The 19,576-nt window shown below is 36.0% G+C and overlaps 1 protein-coding gene across 3 annotated transcripts in view; it reads right to left on the bottom strand.

Moving 5' to 3' along the window:
* IPO8 (importin 8) overlaps positions 1 to 19,576 on the bottom strand; it is a 46,281-nt gene that overhangs the window by 16,014 nt on the left and 10,691 nt on the right. For all 3 annotated transcript variants that reach the window (XM_042050583.1, XM_042050582.1, XM_042050584.1), the window contains exons 4-20: positions 18,218 to 18,376; positions 17,121 to 17,277; positions 15,993 to 16,082; positions 15,489 to 15,583; positions 14,835 to 14,919; positions 12,810 to 12,944; positions 11,871 to 11,970; positions 10,149 to 10,225; positions 8,779 to 8,895; positions 6,431 to 6,520; positions 5,594 to 5,759; positions 4,862 to 5,022; positions 4,294 to 4,419; positions 3,573 to 3,639; positions 2,776 to 2,901; positions 2,204 to 2,301; positions 1,095 to 1,190 (exon numbers count right to left, since the gene is read on the bottom strand). In XM_042050583.1, coding sequence (XP_041906517.1) covers positions 1,095 to 1,190; positions 2,204 to 2,301; positions 2,776 to 2,901; positions 3,573 to 3,639; positions 4,294 to 4,419; positions 4,862 to 5,022; positions 5,594 to 5,759; positions 6,431 to 6,520; positions 8,779 to 8,895; positions 10,149 to 10,225; positions 11,871 to 11,970; positions 12,810 to 12,944; positions 14,835 to 14,919; positions 15,489 to 15,583; positions 15,993 to 16,082; positions 17,121 to 17,277; positions 18,218 to 18,376 — 1,945 coding nt within the window. The remainder of the gene's footprint in view (positions 1 to 1,094; positions 1,191 to 2,203; positions 2,302 to 2,775; positions 2,902 to 3,572; positions 3,640 to 4,293; positions 4,420 to 4,861; positions 5,023 to 5,593; positions 5,760 to 6,430; positions 6,521 to 8,778; positions 8,896 to 10,148; positions 10,226 to 11,870; positions 11,971 to 12,809; positions 12,945 to 14,834; positions 14,920 to 15,488; positions 15,584 to 15,992; positions 16,083 to 17,120; positions 17,278 to 18,217; positions 18,377 to 19,576) is intronic.

Here is a 19,576-nt window from a genome sequence, read left to right as displayed (position 1 = left end):
AGACATTTTCATCTTTAAAGAAAGATACCAAACAATTTCAAAACTAACAGGCATTAGAAATTGAATTATCTAAATCCGTAACATAAGAAGTTTTTCCTAATATATGTAAAGTGATGTTAAATTTCTTAAAAAAGTTTAAAATGAGTTTGTTCTGATAAAAGCAAGTATGCACAAATTTCTAAACAATGATATGAACATCTTCTAAACATGTATACATTTCAATGTGCAGATTTATACTTTACAAAAATTTGGGAAGCACTAGGAAAGTTTTGGTTTATGAGTTTCAGTTCAGTGTGCAACCATTTTAATTCACAGAGTTGTACGGCTCAATTAAGCCTTCCACCACACGCTTATTTTCAATGCAAATGCATTGAATTCACTTTAAACTCTTCCAGATTTCCATTAAAAATAACATCTTTCAGGGAGCATTTTTATCTTCAATTACTTCAGATTTACACTAGTAAAGTTGTATCGGTTTCAGTGAAAATTACCTGAAAATTTATCACTGATATCCATGGACTGCACTGTGGCAACATCAAACATGATATGTCAAGGTAATTCAGGCTCATTACCCAGAACTTGGCCCTTTATAGGAAAAAGACTACTTTCTAAAAAGGTGTTCTAAGAAACTCTGGAAAATTGTGATTATGTTTCTCCCTGCAATCACAATCCAGTCATGCTAAAAAATCTGCATTTCCAAATGCACTAAGTACTTAAACCATTCCAAGTTCCTGTAGCTTGGAGAAACAACAGTAGTTGGATATGTACAGTTAACCTCTCAGCCACAATAGTTTTAACTCTGTGCTTTGCATCAAAAGGCAAATTCTGTTAAGAGAAAGCAAAAAAGGACAATCTTGCACAACATACTATATCCTTATAATTCAGTCTATATCCATTTTGTAGTCATGCCCATTAATATCTTGTCTCAAAACCAAAAAACTCCAACCTTACAAACTCTCCTGAGCTCATTTACTTCTTTCTGTCTTTCTCCCCACTTTATATTTCTCTCAAATTCTCTAATTCCAGCTGTTTCTCTCAGGAATCATGGATCATTAGAAAGCAATGAAAGAGAAAACCTGTTCAATTTGTATCACCTGGTCAATACCCCGTCCTTTGCACTGAAGAACAATCACTTCTAGGAGTTTGGCTGCATGGCACTCTGCATCTTCTCCTGCATCTCCTGTCAGTACCTAACAACCAGAATGACAATTTAATTTATCAGTAGCCACCGACAACACTGAAAGCAAATGCTCCTGTACCTGCATACATCCAAAAATTTCTACACGGCATATACATACGTATTCATGCTAAATTTTCTGGGACACATAATTCACCTCTACGGGACATAAACAAGTGGCTAACAGTGAATTTTAAGAAATAGAAGAAACTGCTGTAGTTCTTAAAGTATGTTATATTCTTTGTATGCCCTCACTTTCCCTTTTTTAGAAAGAAATGTCACTTGTAAGAATTACCGATGTTTTCCACATTGTGTTTCCATTTTTTCACTTCAATTCTAATAGGCACTGGCAGATTAACAGCCTGGTGAAGTGAATGCTATGTCTAGGCTAGTTTCTGATTAAGAACAAGATGTATGCAATTATTCTGTGTGTAGGCACATACATATGAAACTGAGTGCTTCATCTCAGTACATTTCAACCCTGTGGCCACTGTCAATCAAACCTCACAAAGAAGCAAAATTTTCACATTCAAATACTCTAAGTTTCTTAAAAATAAGCAGGTAGCTAGATGCCTAGCACTCTCTAATGCCCCAAATCAGAGGAGGACTACAGAATGATCTCATACTTTATTATACATGAGAGACTCAGCAAAAAAGAGAAACAAGATAAATGTAGGAAGAACTTCAAATGAGTTTGCACCTTAGCTGACGACCAGAGAGTCCAACTGCAAGATACATAACCCAAGGAAATCAGGCTTCATTAATTCCCTACCTACCAAAATAGCTCTCCATAGAAGAGAGTCAAGATGAACAGCAACTTTCTCCCACACAGATTTTTGCATGTATTTTTTTTAAAGCATGTCGCTTAAAAAGTGTGAAGGTGCTGTGTGTGCTCAGAACTGAGTCAAGACCAAAATTCACTTAGTTCTGAAATGCCTGGCCACCACCTGGCATGTTCAGGTCACTCAGCAACTCTAATTGTTATGTACAAGTGATAAGCACAACAGTAAGAATCAGAAGGCTTACCTTTTTACACATAGAGTAAATGATTTCTAAATGCTTTGGGTTAGACAGTAAAGTATCAGTGTCAATGGTCACATAATTATGCAAGAGAGGCATCATATCTGCAGAACAGGGAGAGCAAAAGAGAAAACAGTTACAAAAAGTGCTAAGCAGAGAGGATGTAGTCCTAAAGGAGAATTCATTAGTTTAGATTCCTGAATATGGCTGGAAATTCAAGCTCTGCAAAAGTCTTTTCTGGGAGAATTGTTCATAAAATGCACTATGCAGGGTGCATTCTAGGAAGAGGAACTAGAGTAAGAGTATATTTTAATTAATCAATTTTTAGTTTCATATTAATTTTGAATATTCAGCTTTCTTTGAGTTCAGGACCCCTACTCACACTGACAGATTTGAACATGCTTCTCCTACTTAAATATCTCCTGTTACACTCCCACACTAAACAGACGTTCAGGGCATGACTCAAATACATGATCATTTGAAACCAAGACATTAAATGGAAGTGACCCTTGTTAGGATGGGTTTTAGAGATGAATTCTCAAAGAGTGAAAACATCAATAGAACAGAAGCAATCGTACCTGCAAAGTATTCAAAGCAATCCTGCTGGAAAACCTCGTACAGAACACCTAAAAGCTGCCACATCTGGGGTGAAATCATCTGGCATGTTAAGCTGAAGGCCAAGGACAGAATTTCTTCATAAAACTCTGCAAAAGACAAACAATTTGAAGCAGGGTGCTTCACAAAGTAAATTTAACTTGCAAATACCTTGAAATCTGAAACCGAGTCCTGAGTCATAGAACAACTAGAAGACAACAATTAGAAACTAAATCATATATAGAAAAATAAAACAAATGGTAAAAGACTCTTTCAGACAGGCCTTATGTTGGCTATAGTTACAATGATATGCATAGTTTTCCACTATAAATACACACCAAAAAGATACATCAGCAGCACATTAAAGACGATGCTTCTAATCGATTTACTGAAAAATATATTATTTTCTCAGCCATTGTTTTTTCTGAAAGGCCTTATCACAAAACTGTAACTTTTAGTGCAGCATACTGACAAAGCAGTAATGTAATTGCAGACCATGTCCATAAGAGACTAATGTAATTGTAGACATTGTCCTTTAACACAATTAGCTAGAATTATAATCAGAACACCATCTTCTGCTTTTGACCTCCAAAACACAATAGCCAATCTGACTAATGTACAAGAGTAGATCAGGAGAAACAAATTACAATGGTAAAGCAGGAACTTTCTTTCTTTAAAGAAACACACAAAAAGATAAAATTCTGTTCTGGAAGATAGTAATAATTTATTTACACAAAAAATTATTCTTTTTTCTTTTCTAAAAATTATCTCTAAAACATACCGATAACGTGTTTCTGTAAAACAAGGCCAATGATCTGTAAACAAATGCTCTCAAGCTGTTGAGTGATCTGAAAAAAAAACATAAAGCACCTTATTAAAAAAATTAGAACTACAGCAATCAAATAAATGTATTTGACTAATTCAGTCTGAGAAGTTCTCCAAATGAAAAAGGCTTTTATCATTTTTAAATGCTGCATTAACAATCGCAAAATTATGAAATAAGGTCTCCCTGATGCCGAAAGAACCTCTTTACCCTGAATATGTGATATGTAGACATACATTGCACCACAACTGGGAGACCAATTCCTAGGCATTCTATCCAAGAAATTGCTGGGTAAACTATAGATATGGGTCACCACTGTAAAAAAACTAGCCTTATGCAAAATATTTCTTATTAAATTATACTTTAACATGCTGTAATACAACTAGCCACTGTGAGGAAAATTAACGCTACCCCAGCCAAAACCAGCACATTCCAATGAAGCATTTATCAAGTAAGAGCTAAGAATTTTACCCTTGGGACATAAGTTCCCTTGAAGTTGAGAAAGCTCAATGATTAATAAATTCTAAAAGTAAACTTTTGGGCTTTAGATTCAGATCTGTCAGAGATGGCTTGCTACCATCCTGCCAGAGTAAATGCACATTCATGCCAAGTGATGCAACATACACAGAAGTGCTTGTTGTCATGAATGAAAAGAGAAAAGCATGAAGGGAAATCTCACCTCCTTGTGATCTTCCACAACTGTCAGGATTGTGTCAATTGTGTGCAAGATGCCCATGGCCATAACGGTTTTGTCCTCTACTTCCTCATATTCCTCACTCTGAAGTACTTTACCAAATATTTCGGCCTGTGAACAAAACCAAGCAACTTGACATTCAAGAACGAACCCGTGTTTCTAATTTGTCATTCAAAACCAAGGCAGTTAATGCAGCAGCAGCAATGCTTTATCTGTAAGAGCTGTCAGCACTGAAAAATATGCTTGCTACTTTTGAAAGGGGAACATAGCAAATTAAAATCTCCTTTTTTTTTAGAAGTCTGACTATGTTAAGTTATTTGAAATGCTAAATAGTCAGAGCTTGGCTCATTAAAACCAGTGACACAAATCAGTATCTTTGAAAAATCAACAGGTTTTAAAGATGCTTCATAGAGAAAAAAAGCCATAAATACTGTAAATACTACAGGTGGGCCCTTATAAAGATTACTTTAAACAGTGCACACTTCAAACAGAGTTCATTTACCAAATTAGGCATGTACTTCTGACTGGACTGTTATTTCCCTATTGCTCTTACCAGGTGCTGAGTCATGTCCACGGCGATAGTAGCCACTTCCTGGCTGTACTCATAGATCATCTTCTGGATTACATTCGTAAGATCGTCGTTTTCTGTCTCTCTGATGATGTGCAGGAGCTCCTGCATCACTGGCCTTACATAAGGCTTCACATATTCCTTGGCTAAAAAACCAATAGGAACTAGGTGAAATCAACTATCTATAAACACAAATATACATACAGCATCGCCAAACTTCCAGGTAGCTGACTACTCTTGAACAAAGTAAGTTTTTTTAATGTGAATTCACTAGAGAAATAAAAAAGCCAAAAAACATACCCAAGGCAATTTACAGTCCATAGCTAGTAGGCAAAGTAAATCGCGTAATATTGCAATGCCATCTACAGCTAAAATCCAGTTTTGAGGAAATATTTGCTCTCATATATAAGCAGTATTCATTCTTAAACATAAACACTACTTAACTTCACTAAAAAAAACCAAAGACAGGTGATATTTACTTTATTAAAACAAACATGCTGATTCTAATTTCTTTTGTGCCAAAAAAACTTGAAGTCAGAATTCTGGGATGTATACAGTAACTAATGAGCAAGTGAAGCTGTCTAAACATGATGAAATATTCTGAAATCTGTCTTTAAACAGCAGAAATGTTTAACAGATAAATCTGCACCAACCTTCTCGTCTCTACAAAAAAATCAATAGATCAGTGTATACAGCTGATGAATCACTGCCACATACCTTGCTCTTGGTTGCTTATTAAGGTCTGAAGAGCTATGGCTGCTTCTACTTTGACAGGCATTTCCTTATCATCAATCAGGCTCTTCTTTGCCAGCTCTACTGCATTCCTCAAGTTTAGCTCATTGTGAAATTTCAGAGCACTGAATGAATGAAGTACCCAACAGGACTGCAAGGCAAAAAGAGAAGCAAGTTAGGGACTATGGTAATTTTAAGCATTTTTAATTGATTCAAAACCAATATTAACTATCTCCCTGTTTGAATGCACTGCTTTTTGTTTCCCCCACTTAATTATGGTGTATTCATACATTAAATGTAACACAAGTTTTGCACTCAAGCAGTTCTTTATTCTCCTTTCCCAAATTCCAATAAACTCAGTATGCACATAACTGGCATTCATAGCTTTGGTACTTCTGGGGGAAATAAAATCAGAAAAAAAATAACGAAAACTGTTTGTCTATGACTGATATTGGCACTTGGGGATTCTCTTCAAGCAACACTCAAACTGACATTACCTACTTGCAGAAATCCTGCCTATTCTTCACAGCCATCCAAGTACTCTAGTTATTGAGCTCTGCTATGAAAAATGGCCACAATCACTGCTCAAATTCTCAAGTTTGATTGAAGAGGTGAACATTAATACAACACAGAGCCTTCATCAATTCATTTAACTGAAAAACCATTTTTAAATCAAAATAATGAAAAAATACTGCACAAGAGTGTTATTTTAAATTTTACTATGTATTTACTTAATTTCTTTCTTCAACATTCAGAATGAAATCAAACTCCAAAGGAAGGAACCATGGCAAATACTGGAATTGATGTAACAAGTGAACTTACTCGAGCTCTAAGATACCCCAGGTTAGACATGAACAAGGGAAACACGTGATTCTGTAACATCAGTTCCATTTGATCCTTGAAGACACTCTTCTGTTGGAGTAAGGAAAAATTAATTTTGGAGACCATTCATTTTACATACTTCTGTCTAGCCCATAATGCATTTCAAATATCAACCATGGGAAATACAATTATTTGTCTATATAATAAAGCCATTGTCCCACAAAGAGAACTGAATCCCTTACCTTGAATAGAACAAACTCAAAAGCATAGCAAGTTCAAAACCAGGTAAGTGAAGGAACTGTACATACAATACTCAACTTGGCATTATTCATTACAACCTGTAAACTGGAATTTCCATGTTATTTAAGGCAATTAATTCCAGCTGATTTTTCTTAAAAACTAACTAGGATCAATAACCTAGTACTTCCATTCTTCCTAGAAAGGAGTACATACATACCTGAAGTTAAATATGAGCCTACTATGGAATAGATCTGAGTTTCAAATGACCTACTGTTACTCTAAGTATCAAAATGTATTATTTTGGACACTACAGCAACAAATCACATCTTTTTTCATGTTTATTAATGGCTGAAGATAATTCCTTTGTGACAGAAATCTCCTTAGCTGCAGAAGGATACTGGATGAGAGTTTTTCTTCATTATTCCAACCTTAGCAAAACCCAAGATACTCACAGGAAGCTAGAACCAGCACGGAGATTTGAGACTTTCCTTATAGTCTCAGAACAATAGAAAAGATACATGCTAGGGATGCTGTTACCATCCAAAGGAACGATTCAGTGGCTAAGATAGGAAGAGGGTGAAATGGGACATTCAGTACAACACGTATCTTACATGATCACACTTCATTTCACCAATGCATACAGCATTTTTTCCATGCTGATTCCCCAGAGGCACATGAAGGACTGAGCAGAGAAACAACAGAGAGAAAGGAAAATAATGCTCCTTTGTGCACACAGGCCAGAAGTTTGCAGGCATTGAAATGGAGCTGCTGTGGGGAGCCAGGTGGCTAAGGCAGGGTCATTGTGCCTGTGAGCTCCTTAGAGGCTCTACCTCAGTCAGCTTAAGAGACAGAAAGCACTTACAAATCCAGGATTTTATATGGAAACAGCTGATGGAATGTTGCTATGTATCAAATTCAAAACACGAGAAATTCAGATTTTAAAGGGGTCTGCAGTGTCTGGGGTTATTACTCTTTTATAAAGTAAAATACAACCTCATGTTTCAGGACTGAAAATTTCAAATAGGAGCAGAATATTGGAATAAATCCTCCTTTTTCCCCTCAGGATAGAGATAAATATGTTAATATGCAAGTCTCCTTACAACACAACCAATGTCATCCTCTTTCATTGTTATACTCCAGCATGAGGAAGGGCATTTACAATCCAAAATAATCTACAAAAATTCTGCAAAAGTGACTGATGTTTCAGGATTTAAGATCAGCTAACAGATTGGTACATTGGTGAAAAAGAGATGGTAAATCTTGGTAAGATGTTGCTTGTAATAGGAAGACACATCCTGCACAGAGAGACAATTCAGACAAACTATAATAAATTACTTTTAAAAAGAATCCTCTAGAACAAGGTCATCATTCTCATGCTAAAATGATAATGATTTGGAAATTACTTTTGACATGGAGCAAAGGCATATTTTGGACTCCACCATCTACAAAAGCACCAGGCAAACTGTAATCATTATTAATTAGAGAGCAACAGTGTGGATTAAATTTGTATTCAGATTCCAGAAAAATACTCAAAATTCTGAAGATGCTGTCTATAAAATAATGGAGGAAGGCTCTTTGTTCTTCCTAGCTTTTTTCAAAACTCCGAACTGGCAGAAGATGTAAGACTTAAAGCTACACATTGCAAAGTAAAAAAGTTGGAAAGCTAGACAAAACATTCCTGCAACATGTTAAGTAAACCTTTTCCTGGAACCAGAAGAAGCCCATAACAGTGCAGGCTGTTGGGGAATTTCATAAAGAATCACAGGCAATGTTGCTGATAGAATGCATGTTTGATTTCTTAACTCTTCCATTTAACTAGTAAAGCAGGAGGGGACCAGGGGACTGCTCTCTAACAAACAAACAGAGCTTTGGAAAAGCGTGAGAAGGAAAATCTGTGTATAAAACTGAGATATAAAAACCAGGAAAGAATGTTAATATTTTTAAATAAACAGACTCTCATATTCTGATTGCAATCAGAGCGCAATCTCTCTACAGACTTTATGAATATGGCTAAGGGCTAGCCATACTTTATAAAGCAAGACTATTTTATTTTAAATCACAGTTGATAGCAGGAATTGCAAACCTTTTTCATTTCTTTACCCACTTACCTTCAGTAAAATGTCTGCTAGGGATCCTATAACATGCAAAGCTCCATCTTTTTTCCTCGGATCAATGTTTGGCTCTGTCAGAATCTGGTAGCAATATGCCATCATTTTTGGTAATACCTATGCAGGACAGAAAGCACACAATCCCCTTTTGTCAAGTTATTTCAATAGCATCGTTTAAAAAATTCGCATGACATTTTCAAGAAGAAGTTTTGTTTTGGCCAAAGCAATGTGAGGTACTAAGTGTAGCATCTTTCAATAGTTAAAATGTGGAACTATGGAATTTTCAACTTTTCAGCCAAACTGGTCAAAATTAGGTTAATCTCCTTGAAATTTTGCATTACTAATAGCAAGTAAGGTATTTTTGTTACTGTCTTGAGGCAAATCAAAAAAGGTGATGAAAAGGCACCTCACCCATTTTTTCCCTTAAGTTCTTTTCTGGCTTGTCTCACACATAAATATAAACACATATGCGTGTGTACATATATGTATGAAAATATATATGTGTATTTTCAAGGAGAGCTTGGACTAAAACCTCATAAACTTAATTTGATCTATTGATTTTGGCAGTAGTTTCTAAAGTTGACTAGACTTAGAAAAGTTTCTTAGCAAAACCAGCTGAACGTGATTTCCACACCCATTATGTCCTTTTCCAATTCGCCATTTTGATGGTCTAAATACAAATTATGAAAATGAGAAGGAAGATCAGTGGACAAGAACTGTTTTGACAATAAGGAAGTAGAAAGGTCATATTCCACCTCATGTAAAGACTGTGTTCTCCTCTGAAAATCCACCTGGAAATGGAGGTCCATGATTACTGGACGTTAAAATGGAACCTAGAAAAACATTTGCTGTTTTAGCAAACTGCTTTCCAGGGTTTGCCTGGGTATTTTTGCACAGATCACTGTAAATACAGAAGGATCTACAGAAAAGCTTCATCCTCATTTAAAGAGGAACTGTATGAAATGGGTTTTGTCCTTGCTAATTTCATTGCTGTTAAGATGGATTTTTAAACGGCATCAGTGAAAATTAATAAGTATCAGGTCCACTTTCCCTCCTGCTACAGTTAGTGATACTCAGAACAGCTGTGACAGAGGCTGTTTGTAAACTTGGGAGAATCTATTCCAATACATCTATTCCAACCCAGTTTGTATCTGGCAGATGAATTTTAAACCTGCAAGAAGAATCCACTTAGTATTTATACACGCCATACTTTAACTCTCCCAAAATCGAGAGCATTCGGCCAGGACACATTTGACTACGTAGCAGCAAGTAGATTTTTCAAGAATAGCTTCCTGTACCATCTTCAAACATAAGGGGAAAATAACATTATTAAGGAAAATGCAAATAATTAAAAGCCACTGGTTTCATACCTCTTTTCTCTTCTTTGCAGCAGTGTAAAGGAGATTCTGTGCTGCTGTTGTTGTGGATGCATAGTCCTCAAATACATCTGAAAAATGGGGAGAAAAAGGCATTAAAATTTTTTTCTTTTCTGAATAATTGATTTTTTAAAAACCATCTTGTTTTTCGGGTATCACAAAATCTGGATGAATACATAACCTCAATATTATTGACATGATTGTCTTCATGGTTAAAAATTCAGACCCAAGCTTATGTCACATACCTTAACAAAGCATTTACTTCTTGCCTTCCAAATCCACTGCCACTCTTCATTCCCTTAATTAAGAATATGCTATTTATTCATTAGCTTTTTTGAGACCATAGACAAGGGATGAAAAATCCCATCTCTTTTTTAAATTAAAACCCCTATAGGAAGAACAACAATACATTCCAGTACCATCTGTATACCATGTGTACACATTTTTGACTCCATTTTATTAAAACCTCATGGGAAACTTTTTGTACATTAAAACTACTTAGATCTGAGGTTGTTTTATATCTGCTGAAAGGTCAAGTTTTTTAGTTTCATTCATTGCAAGTAAACCTCCTCTGTTCATATTGAAAGTATAATTTATATGTTGGAAAAAAACCTGCTGCAAACATGTTCTAATCCAAACATCCCTACACAAACTGGATGAAACTAAAAGATTTTAAAATGTGATCTTAAAATGTGACCCAAATTACATACCAACTTTTCCTGAAGACTTTAAGATAAAACATCATTAAGAAATACTACCAGATTACTGGAATTCTTGTTCCAAACGAAAAGCTGCCTCACTAAACTTACATTTAATGTACTTTGATACTTGAGTGTTTTTTTACCTTCCATGATACAATCTGAATCTGTACTTAACCGCCTCAGCTACACATAAAAATAAGATCCACTACTTACACAGAGAGAACTGAATTCACACACCAAAAATCAAGGATATATTTATACTCCAGTGATCAACACTATGTTGTAATTAATTTGTTGCATAACAACTCCCCAAGCTTTTAAAATTATTCTATGAATATTTAAATTCTGTTTTCACATATGCTAATCCCAAATCAACTAATTAAAATTTCCCAAATGCTGCATATATATCTCTGTGGTGCCTGGCTCACAGGAATTTTCCAGCTAAAATTGCTGTACTTTTAAAGTACCCTTCTCCTTTTCAGTGACAAGACTCTTTTAATAAATGTAATTATTCATAATATGGCCCTGTGTGTTATTCCCAAGATTTTGCACTCTTTTAAAAGAATATATATATCTAATTACCTTACAATTTAGTAGTAAAAAGTGGCAGAAAAATGCTGAAGGCATTGACAATTTTCAACAGGGAAAGAGTAAGTCAGGCCTCTTCTGGTCAAAGTGAGAGCTGCAGGAACCTGCAGACAGCTGGCACATCTGCAAGTCAGGATTCTGAAACTGGCACTAACAAGTGAGCAAGCCAGTCTGTCTGGGCTGCTCTGAGCACATGTGAAGTAGAAAAAAAACTGAGATTCATTTAGTTCGAAGCTACCAGTCAAATGGCCCAAACTCACTTGATCTGCCACCTGCTTTTAGCTACAGATTGGTGAGATTTAAGAAAAGTTTTCTTCTTCCCAGAGTTCAGGTCACTGGGGGTAAAGAGAGACATTACAGTGACCATGCTGATCACTGGAACTACAGCGTGCAGTTACAATGAAAGCAAAAAATAAAGCCAAATTACCAAATTTCATGCGGATATATTCATATGGATCCTCTTGCCAGAGCTCTTCGTCCTCATCTTTGTAGCACATTAGAGAGAATATCACCTCTTCTGTTATAGTCTAATTTTAGAAAAGCCAAATACACATAAGTACACATAAACTAAAATTCCAGTACAGCTTCCCTTCACCACAGACTAATTTATTAGACTTATTTTTCTGAAGAGTTAAATTCCTTTAAGCAGCACTTTTATTTTGTCTAACAGAAACGAATTCACAGTACTATAGGTACTTTCCTTTTGAAATAGTTCCAGACAGCAGCAGTAAGTATACAATCTATCTTTATAATGTTACATTACCATGCACAAAATATACTTCAGGACATAGTCTGTACACAGCAGAGTATTACATTCTGCAGAAGGATCTCACCAATGCAATACCTAACAAGAGAATGGATTTCAGAGTCCTTCCCCTTAAAAGTCATGGAATTAACTAGCTACAAAGAGGATCTTATGATATGAAAAAATAAAAGAGCAAGAAAACCACTTTTCATTTGTTCTTATAAAACGTGTCCTTAAAAGAGGTTTTAGCTCCTCTTACATGAATGTTCTCTTTGTGCACTATCTTTGCACTACAATCAAAAAATCTATTGACAATTCTGAACACCAGCAACTAATAAAAGCCAGAACATGACGACTTTCTAGCAGACTGTAAAAATTAAAACAAAGAACTTACGGAACAGAATCCCTGATTGAGTTAACAGTATCTGCAATAAAAGGCAGCAATATATTGCAAAACACAACCACATTTGTGTAGAAATGCTGTTTTATTTTCCAGATCAATTGCTGAATGATTCATGAAACCTTCTTTAAAACCACAGAACTTGTTGGGGGGGTGGCGGTGAGGTTTTTTTAATCCCTCTGATGGCATGCACTGTTTATGATTGGGTTTTATCCACTGACCTGTATGTGTGGCTTCATTTGCTTCCATGTTATAGAGTGAATCACCCCTTGGTTCAGGTAATTCAGTGTTTGCTGAAGAACACGTGGTGCAACATAGTCTTTCTGCCTGTACTGGTCTAAGATTCTTAAGAGAACCTAAAGAAGTGACAAATTGGTATTTTTAAATGAAGACTGAAAATTCTGTCTCATGCACTAACATGCAGTGCACTCCCTCAATGAATATACATGAACAGATAAATTAGTTTTACAGTAGATGTTCTAGTATTAGAAATCACTATAATGCCCTTGATCCAAAAATAGTAAATAATTTAAATATCAAGGTTCTAATCCTGCAAACATTTATGCAAATGTCCACCTTTACTACTAGCCTTACCAGATGAACACTTGTGATTATAAACCAAAGATACACTACAACAGTCACAGGCTCACAGTTTACAGAGGCCTCAGCAAAATTTGGAATAGGTAAGGAAAAGACACAGGGAGATGTTCAAACTGGTTGCTTCTATACCTGCTAAGTGATGTCTCTGTTCATATTTAAGGACAGGTCCCTAAAGAAGACAAATTACTTTGGAAGAACAGTGATGAGAACTGAAATACTAAACCAGGAAAGAAAAATAGGTTCACCTAAATCTCTGAATCAGAAGAGATGCAAACCCTTTAACTTCAATTACCTATTGTAGCCATCAGATAGTATCACCTAGCATGCTATTACAAACTCTATTACACAAAGCTTCCTTGGTATAAAGGTTTCCTCTAAGAAAAAAACACAGTACAAGCCACTAATCTGCACTAATGGCAGGTCAATTATTAGTAAGTGTAAAGAAGTGGCATATACACGAATAACAGTAAAAATAAAGGGCAATGCAGAACAAAAATGTGAGTCATATGCTTTTAGCAGAACAATTCTGCTTCCTAATTCTTCAGAACATGATAAAAAATTTTATTTTTAATATAGCTCTTTCATTAGGAATACTAAGTCTGATGTTAAGTCTTCGATATGACATGTTCCCAGGACAAGAACTGTCTGTTTCTTATACAGACTCTAGCACAATGTCAGCACTTACCAACTGATGAGTAAGTAACAAAGGCTTAGTAATGTAATATTCACAATAGAATTCCGTAAGCAATCATGATAAATCGCTATTTAAGAGCCAGAAATTGAAGAAGTGTGCAGACCATCCAGTACATTTATCTTGAAAGCTAAACTGTCCCCTCTGCAACATAGTTTAATGCCTTAACAGACAAACTTTAAGTATTTAAAATCGTAACTGCCCACGGGAGTCTGTTTTTCCACTCTGGAGTTACACATTGCAAGGAATTTAGAATAACTATTAGACTGCTTCCCTTTTCATTTAATTTACAGCCTTACACAACCACTCCTATCCTGATGGATAAACTATTCTGTTGTCAAACTGGATGGAGGAAAGTAATTTTGTTTAGCAACTTTATCAGAACTGAACTGTCTCCACACACCATGTTAAAAACAAATAATTAGCATTCCCTAACAAAAATAATTTCCTTGCAAACTGAATTTAGGCTACATTTTCAGATAATATGTTTTCCAGGGATAAAATAATGTTCATTGCTGTTCTCCAGACATCTTCTAACCTGCTTGTATCTTCCTGAAATAAAACAGTATCATTGGATTACTGTACCTAAGTTGTTTGCAGCAAAAGCACTTGGGAAAGACAGGACTGAAAATACATGAAATGAGGCCTCTGCACCAAAAGTGTTCCTCTCAGTTGTATCAAGAGTGCTTATACACGACAACACCACCATTTTATCAGCGCTCGTCTTTTCTGAGAGTTTTCCTGCAGGGTTTTTTGAATTGGTGAAAATTCATGTTATTATACCTCAGCTGTATGGCACTGAAGAACTGAAGAACTTCTCAATCACTAAAAGGAAAACCTGCCAGACTCTCTTCATTTTGTTTAATAAATTAACCTCAATACAAGCACACTGTTAAAAAGTAATACATTTCTTCAGCCAAAATAATGCAATTCACAAAAAGTGAACTGTGCTTACCTGTTGTATGCCCACAGCATAGGTTTTTAGAAAGAAATCTGAGAATTCAAAGTATTCTTTAGTTACATTTCCAGGACTTCCATATCTTTAAAAGGAAAAGGACACAGATATTTACACTGTGAGAAGTCTATAGTATCAGGAAAACACAGTACTTTCTAAACCATAAAGGACCCCGAGTGGTCTTGCATCAGCAAAGGAAACCTTTAGCACAGGTTTCTTCTAAAGCCACCCTTTCCCATAACACCTCACTTCCCTTTTCTTTTCTTAAATTATCCTAAGGTACGATATTATACTCAAGTAAACACGGCCGACTTTTTGTCACAAGCTCTGTAACTTCCATGTTTATGGACTTCTTTTCAAATTTTCCCCTGCCTTTATATTTGAGAATATAAACACTTGTAGCTGGGTGTAGTAAAATAAATACATATTTAGATAGATTTACTTTTCCTGTGGGGCAAGTTTCTTGCCATCTTAAGAGAGTCAAATCATTTCACTAGGAGCTGAGACCATTGTGCCAGTGCAAGACAGAGGACAGCAGCAGGAAAACCTCTTCAGTGACCATGAGCTGTTTAATTGATCAAATTTCTTCTCTACTTGCATGTCAACTAATGGTATAGACTTGTAACCCAAATTTGGTTTTAATCAGTTTGTTACCGTTCAAAGAGACGAGCTACAATATGCAATGCCCACTTCTTGCATTTCCACCACACCAGCTCTGGTCTATCATCTTCATCAATTTGCAAAGTCTCCTACAAACAAATACATGTATTTTAAATTAGTTACATCACTTGTTGAGAGCAATTACACTTTAAACATTCCTTGCTGAGAAAACTAATATAAACACACAGCATGGATGAAAGCTTTGGTTCTATTAACAGTTACATAACACCCAGGAGCTTTCAATTATCTTAATTAGCCAGTATAATGTGTACACGCAATACCTGCACAACAGCTGTACTTTAATTTCAAAATTATGCGAATTTACAAAATGCAAATTCTCAGATATACTTTAATACTACATCACTTTGGCTCAAAAATCCAAGGAAAAGAATCTTAAACAGAAATCTTAAAAAAAGAACACTTAGAAAATCTTTACACAGACTGCTCCTCAAACGGCAACACACAGGTATCAGAGGTCTTTACAAAGCCAAAACTCACCAGTGGCACATTTCTATCAATGATGGTCCGGAAGATCTCCATCCACTGAGTCATAGTCTGGTTATTCACCAACTGGAGGGGCAATGCATACTGCAATAAGGGAAAAAACACAGGTATGAAATACTATTTTCCTCTGTAAAAGGCAGATCTTCCTGTAATAGTTACATTCTAAGGAAGAAGAGGTTTCAAGTAAAACTAAAACCAATTAGGTTACATATCAACACTAATTGCAACCTTCTTGGTACAATTTGGAGAGGAATTTCTGAGCAGACATAATTTGAGGAAAGTTCCTTGGTCTAAGACCTCTCTTTGTTTTTCTTCCTCACAACAGCCCAGGTAACTTTGAGGACCACAGCAGTATCTGTATTACAGGGTTTGGGCAAACCAATAGCATTTTAGCAAGCAAAATGTACTCCTTACTACTACCTAGCTACTATCCAGTAAATCTTACTTCTCTACAAAATCCAAAGAAAAGTGACGATATTCAGGCAAGTTATTGAAAAGAAAAATAGGATCTTGGTATCTTTTTAATCCTCCACCCATTTAATAACAAACTATTTTAGCTTTTTAACCCCCAGTAAGAATTTTCAGACTGCTCCTTATAAAGGATCTGGTTTGGTTTCCAATTCTCTGTAAGTACTCCTTCACCAAACTCATCCCAGTAAAAGCCAAACTCATCTTTCTGAAGTGCATGTGCCTCAACACGCAATATCTGCCAGATCTTCAGCAGATAATGATAAATGCCACCCAGTGAAGTGCAGCATTTGACAATTACACTACAATATCCATTACTGACACTTTCAGAGGCCTACCACACAGTCCAGATAACCATGCAGTTCATGTCAGGCTATGTGCAACTTTATAAAAATAGGAACACTTCTCTAGTGAGCTTACAGATAGAATGTGCAGAAGCACCTACATTCATTAAAAATTTAATCTGGGAGATCGTGTGACCAGCTTCGAAGTAGAAAAATCTATAAATATCCTATTTCTGTAACACCTGCTTATTGTACATTACTTTTCCCATCCAAATGGGTATTCTTATTTAATCACACCCCTGAGTATTCTGAAAGGGGTCACTGTGCCCAGCAAAGTAAAAGTTTGGTTTTCCTCTACACAGATGCCCACCTGAACAAGAGCATAGAAGATTTTTAAGATTTGTTTCTGAAGCAGTACAGAGTAATGGGAGTTATCAGGCAGAAGCTGGATCATCTGCTGCTGAATCCGAGGCAAAAATATTTGCATGGCAGCTATGAGAGGATCTCGCTCCTCTGCCTTTTTGTATCTGGAAAGGAAACAAAAGTGTTGGTCCAGGATCTACACACTGGAGATTCTAATGCCTATTCCCCACCAACAATTTAATTTCGGTGCCCTAAAAAAACCAAAAAAAGAATATCCAGCACTCAATCAATCACTCTCCCCTCCTCTAACCCCCATCTGAACCCTTTGTGCAAAATCACTAAAAACACGTATAAATAAAAAAAAGGGAAACAACAAATGTTACCTTATACTTACTGAGAGGAAGAACTACTGTTCTTTATTACTGAATTGTCACCTCACAGGAGCAGGGGACCTGAATTTCTCTGCTGCTCATATCAATGCCAAACCCAAGTTGTGTGCTGAACAAATGGGAGTGAACAGCCATTGAAAGGGAAAGACGATTCCTTGCTTTGGAAAAGATTCTCCTTCTCCATTTACATTTCTTTTGTGTGGTTTATATATATGTTTCTAACAATAGGTAATTAAAAAAAATGAGTGATAAGCCCTACTACACTGCTCCCATTTTAGGCTTTGTGGATTTAGACTATCAGGAAGATGCTACAGGTTAACAATACGCAATAGCAGTATATGACAATGACAGCACTGTAGTCATGACATAAAAGCAGAAAATAATTTGCATTCATACATCTAGAATTTGGGGAATCTTCAAACAAAGGAAGTTATAAACCTAAGGGTTGTTTTTACAGCCAGATCAAAAGTACAAAGCCTCAAGAAAAAAATCTCAGTAAATTCATATAGATTACTGCTGGCAGCTCTGCTTTCAATTCACTAATGATGAATATTTTTCATTTATTTGCAGGAAAGGAAGCATATGATAATTATTCATTCCCATTTTCTATCTGAATTCCCTTGTAGAACTGCCAGTGCTCTTAAGAATGTCATTTTCAGCAATCAGCTCAGACTGAAAGTACCAATTCCTCATTTACTGATGGACACCAACTTACTCGTAAGTCTTCACCAGCTGATAGAGGCACAGGAGGCTCCCAAGCCAACTCCCACTGTTTGGAGACTGCAGGTAGTATCCTATCTTGTCTACTACAGCTGTCCAATGGCCAGGGAAGTCATGTTTAATGATAGCACGGAGGCACATTGTCAGCTGGGCTCTAGTGCAGGGGGGAAAAAGAAATATAAGCAAATAAGGTCATAGCATAGTGTTTAAGTTACAGGATAGATCCCAAATCTTAAGTTTATTGGCTACTATACATATTATGTCATAAGTATCATACATATTTTGACAGCACTGAGAGTTTTGGGAAGCAGCAGAGGAAAAGCAAGAAATAAATCCCACAGGGTTTGACTTTAAGGAAAAAACTCATTTCAGAACATTTTAGCTACTTTTCTGCCTCCCTCCTCCCTCTCCACATGTATCAAGCAGTATTTTGAAAGAATTAATAAGAATTAATTGCTCATGAAACCAGCCAGCTTTGTGCTTTGAAAATGAATGTTTATACTTGCTTATCAAGCTGAAAGTAACCACAAAAACACAAATTTGTATGTTTTCATTAAAGAATAATGGCTTATGTTATGATCCGAGCCACAGGTTCCTCAAGAAATTACAGTTTTCCTGGGATCTTCTAGAACAGCACTTTCTCAACCTCCAAAGCATATGGTAGAGCCAATTAGGTAAAAAACCTCTTACCATTTCTCTCCTGCCACACATTTTTAGATACCCCTCACAATGGTGAGGCAAGGCAGAACTGTTGATTGACTAAACTGAAGTGTGACTAAAAAAGTTGAGCAGCACTGAACTAGAACCTGTGGAGAACTACTTTTAGTTTTGCTAAGCAATGAAAAAAAAAAAAGCCTGCAGAAAATATCAGTTCCCATCCTATCAGCCTCACCTTAATTAAAGGGGTGAACAATCACAGACTGTAGCATGTCTGTGACTCTTAACTATTCTTCCAGCAAAAGCAGAACTGCAATTTTCATTCTTTTAACACCTTAAAACCAAGAACCCTAATACATATTTAAATACTGGGATAAAGTAAAAAAAATTGATAAAGTAATTAAGAAAAGGGCTACTAGAAAACAATGAAACAAATCTTGGACAATATTTCCCTGAATGGTTAATTCTATATTGCAGACAGCCCTGTATATACTATCTGCCTTGAATCAGCCAAACAGACAGGCTGTCACTACAGCAAGTGTTACAAGACACTTCGAACAACACCCTTAGAGGATAAACCACATCACAGGGCTCTCTGCCAGGTTACTACTTTTCTGAAAAACAGGCACACATAAGTAAGTGTAAACAGATTATTATTACTTTTGCAAAGGAAGTACTTGCCTCATCTCCCAAAACA

Source organism: Corvus kubaryi, unplaced genomic scaffold (assembly GCF_017639235.1).
Source record: "Corvus kubaryi isolate FWS band 111438036 unplaced genomic scaffold, C.kubaryi_AGA036_p1.0 74, whole genome shotgun sequence".
Taxonomy (NCBI): Eukaryota; Metazoa; Chordata; class Aves; order Passeriformes; family Corvidae; genus Corvus; species Corvus kubaryi.
This window is presented reverse-complemented; position numbering and strand designations above follow the sequence as displayed.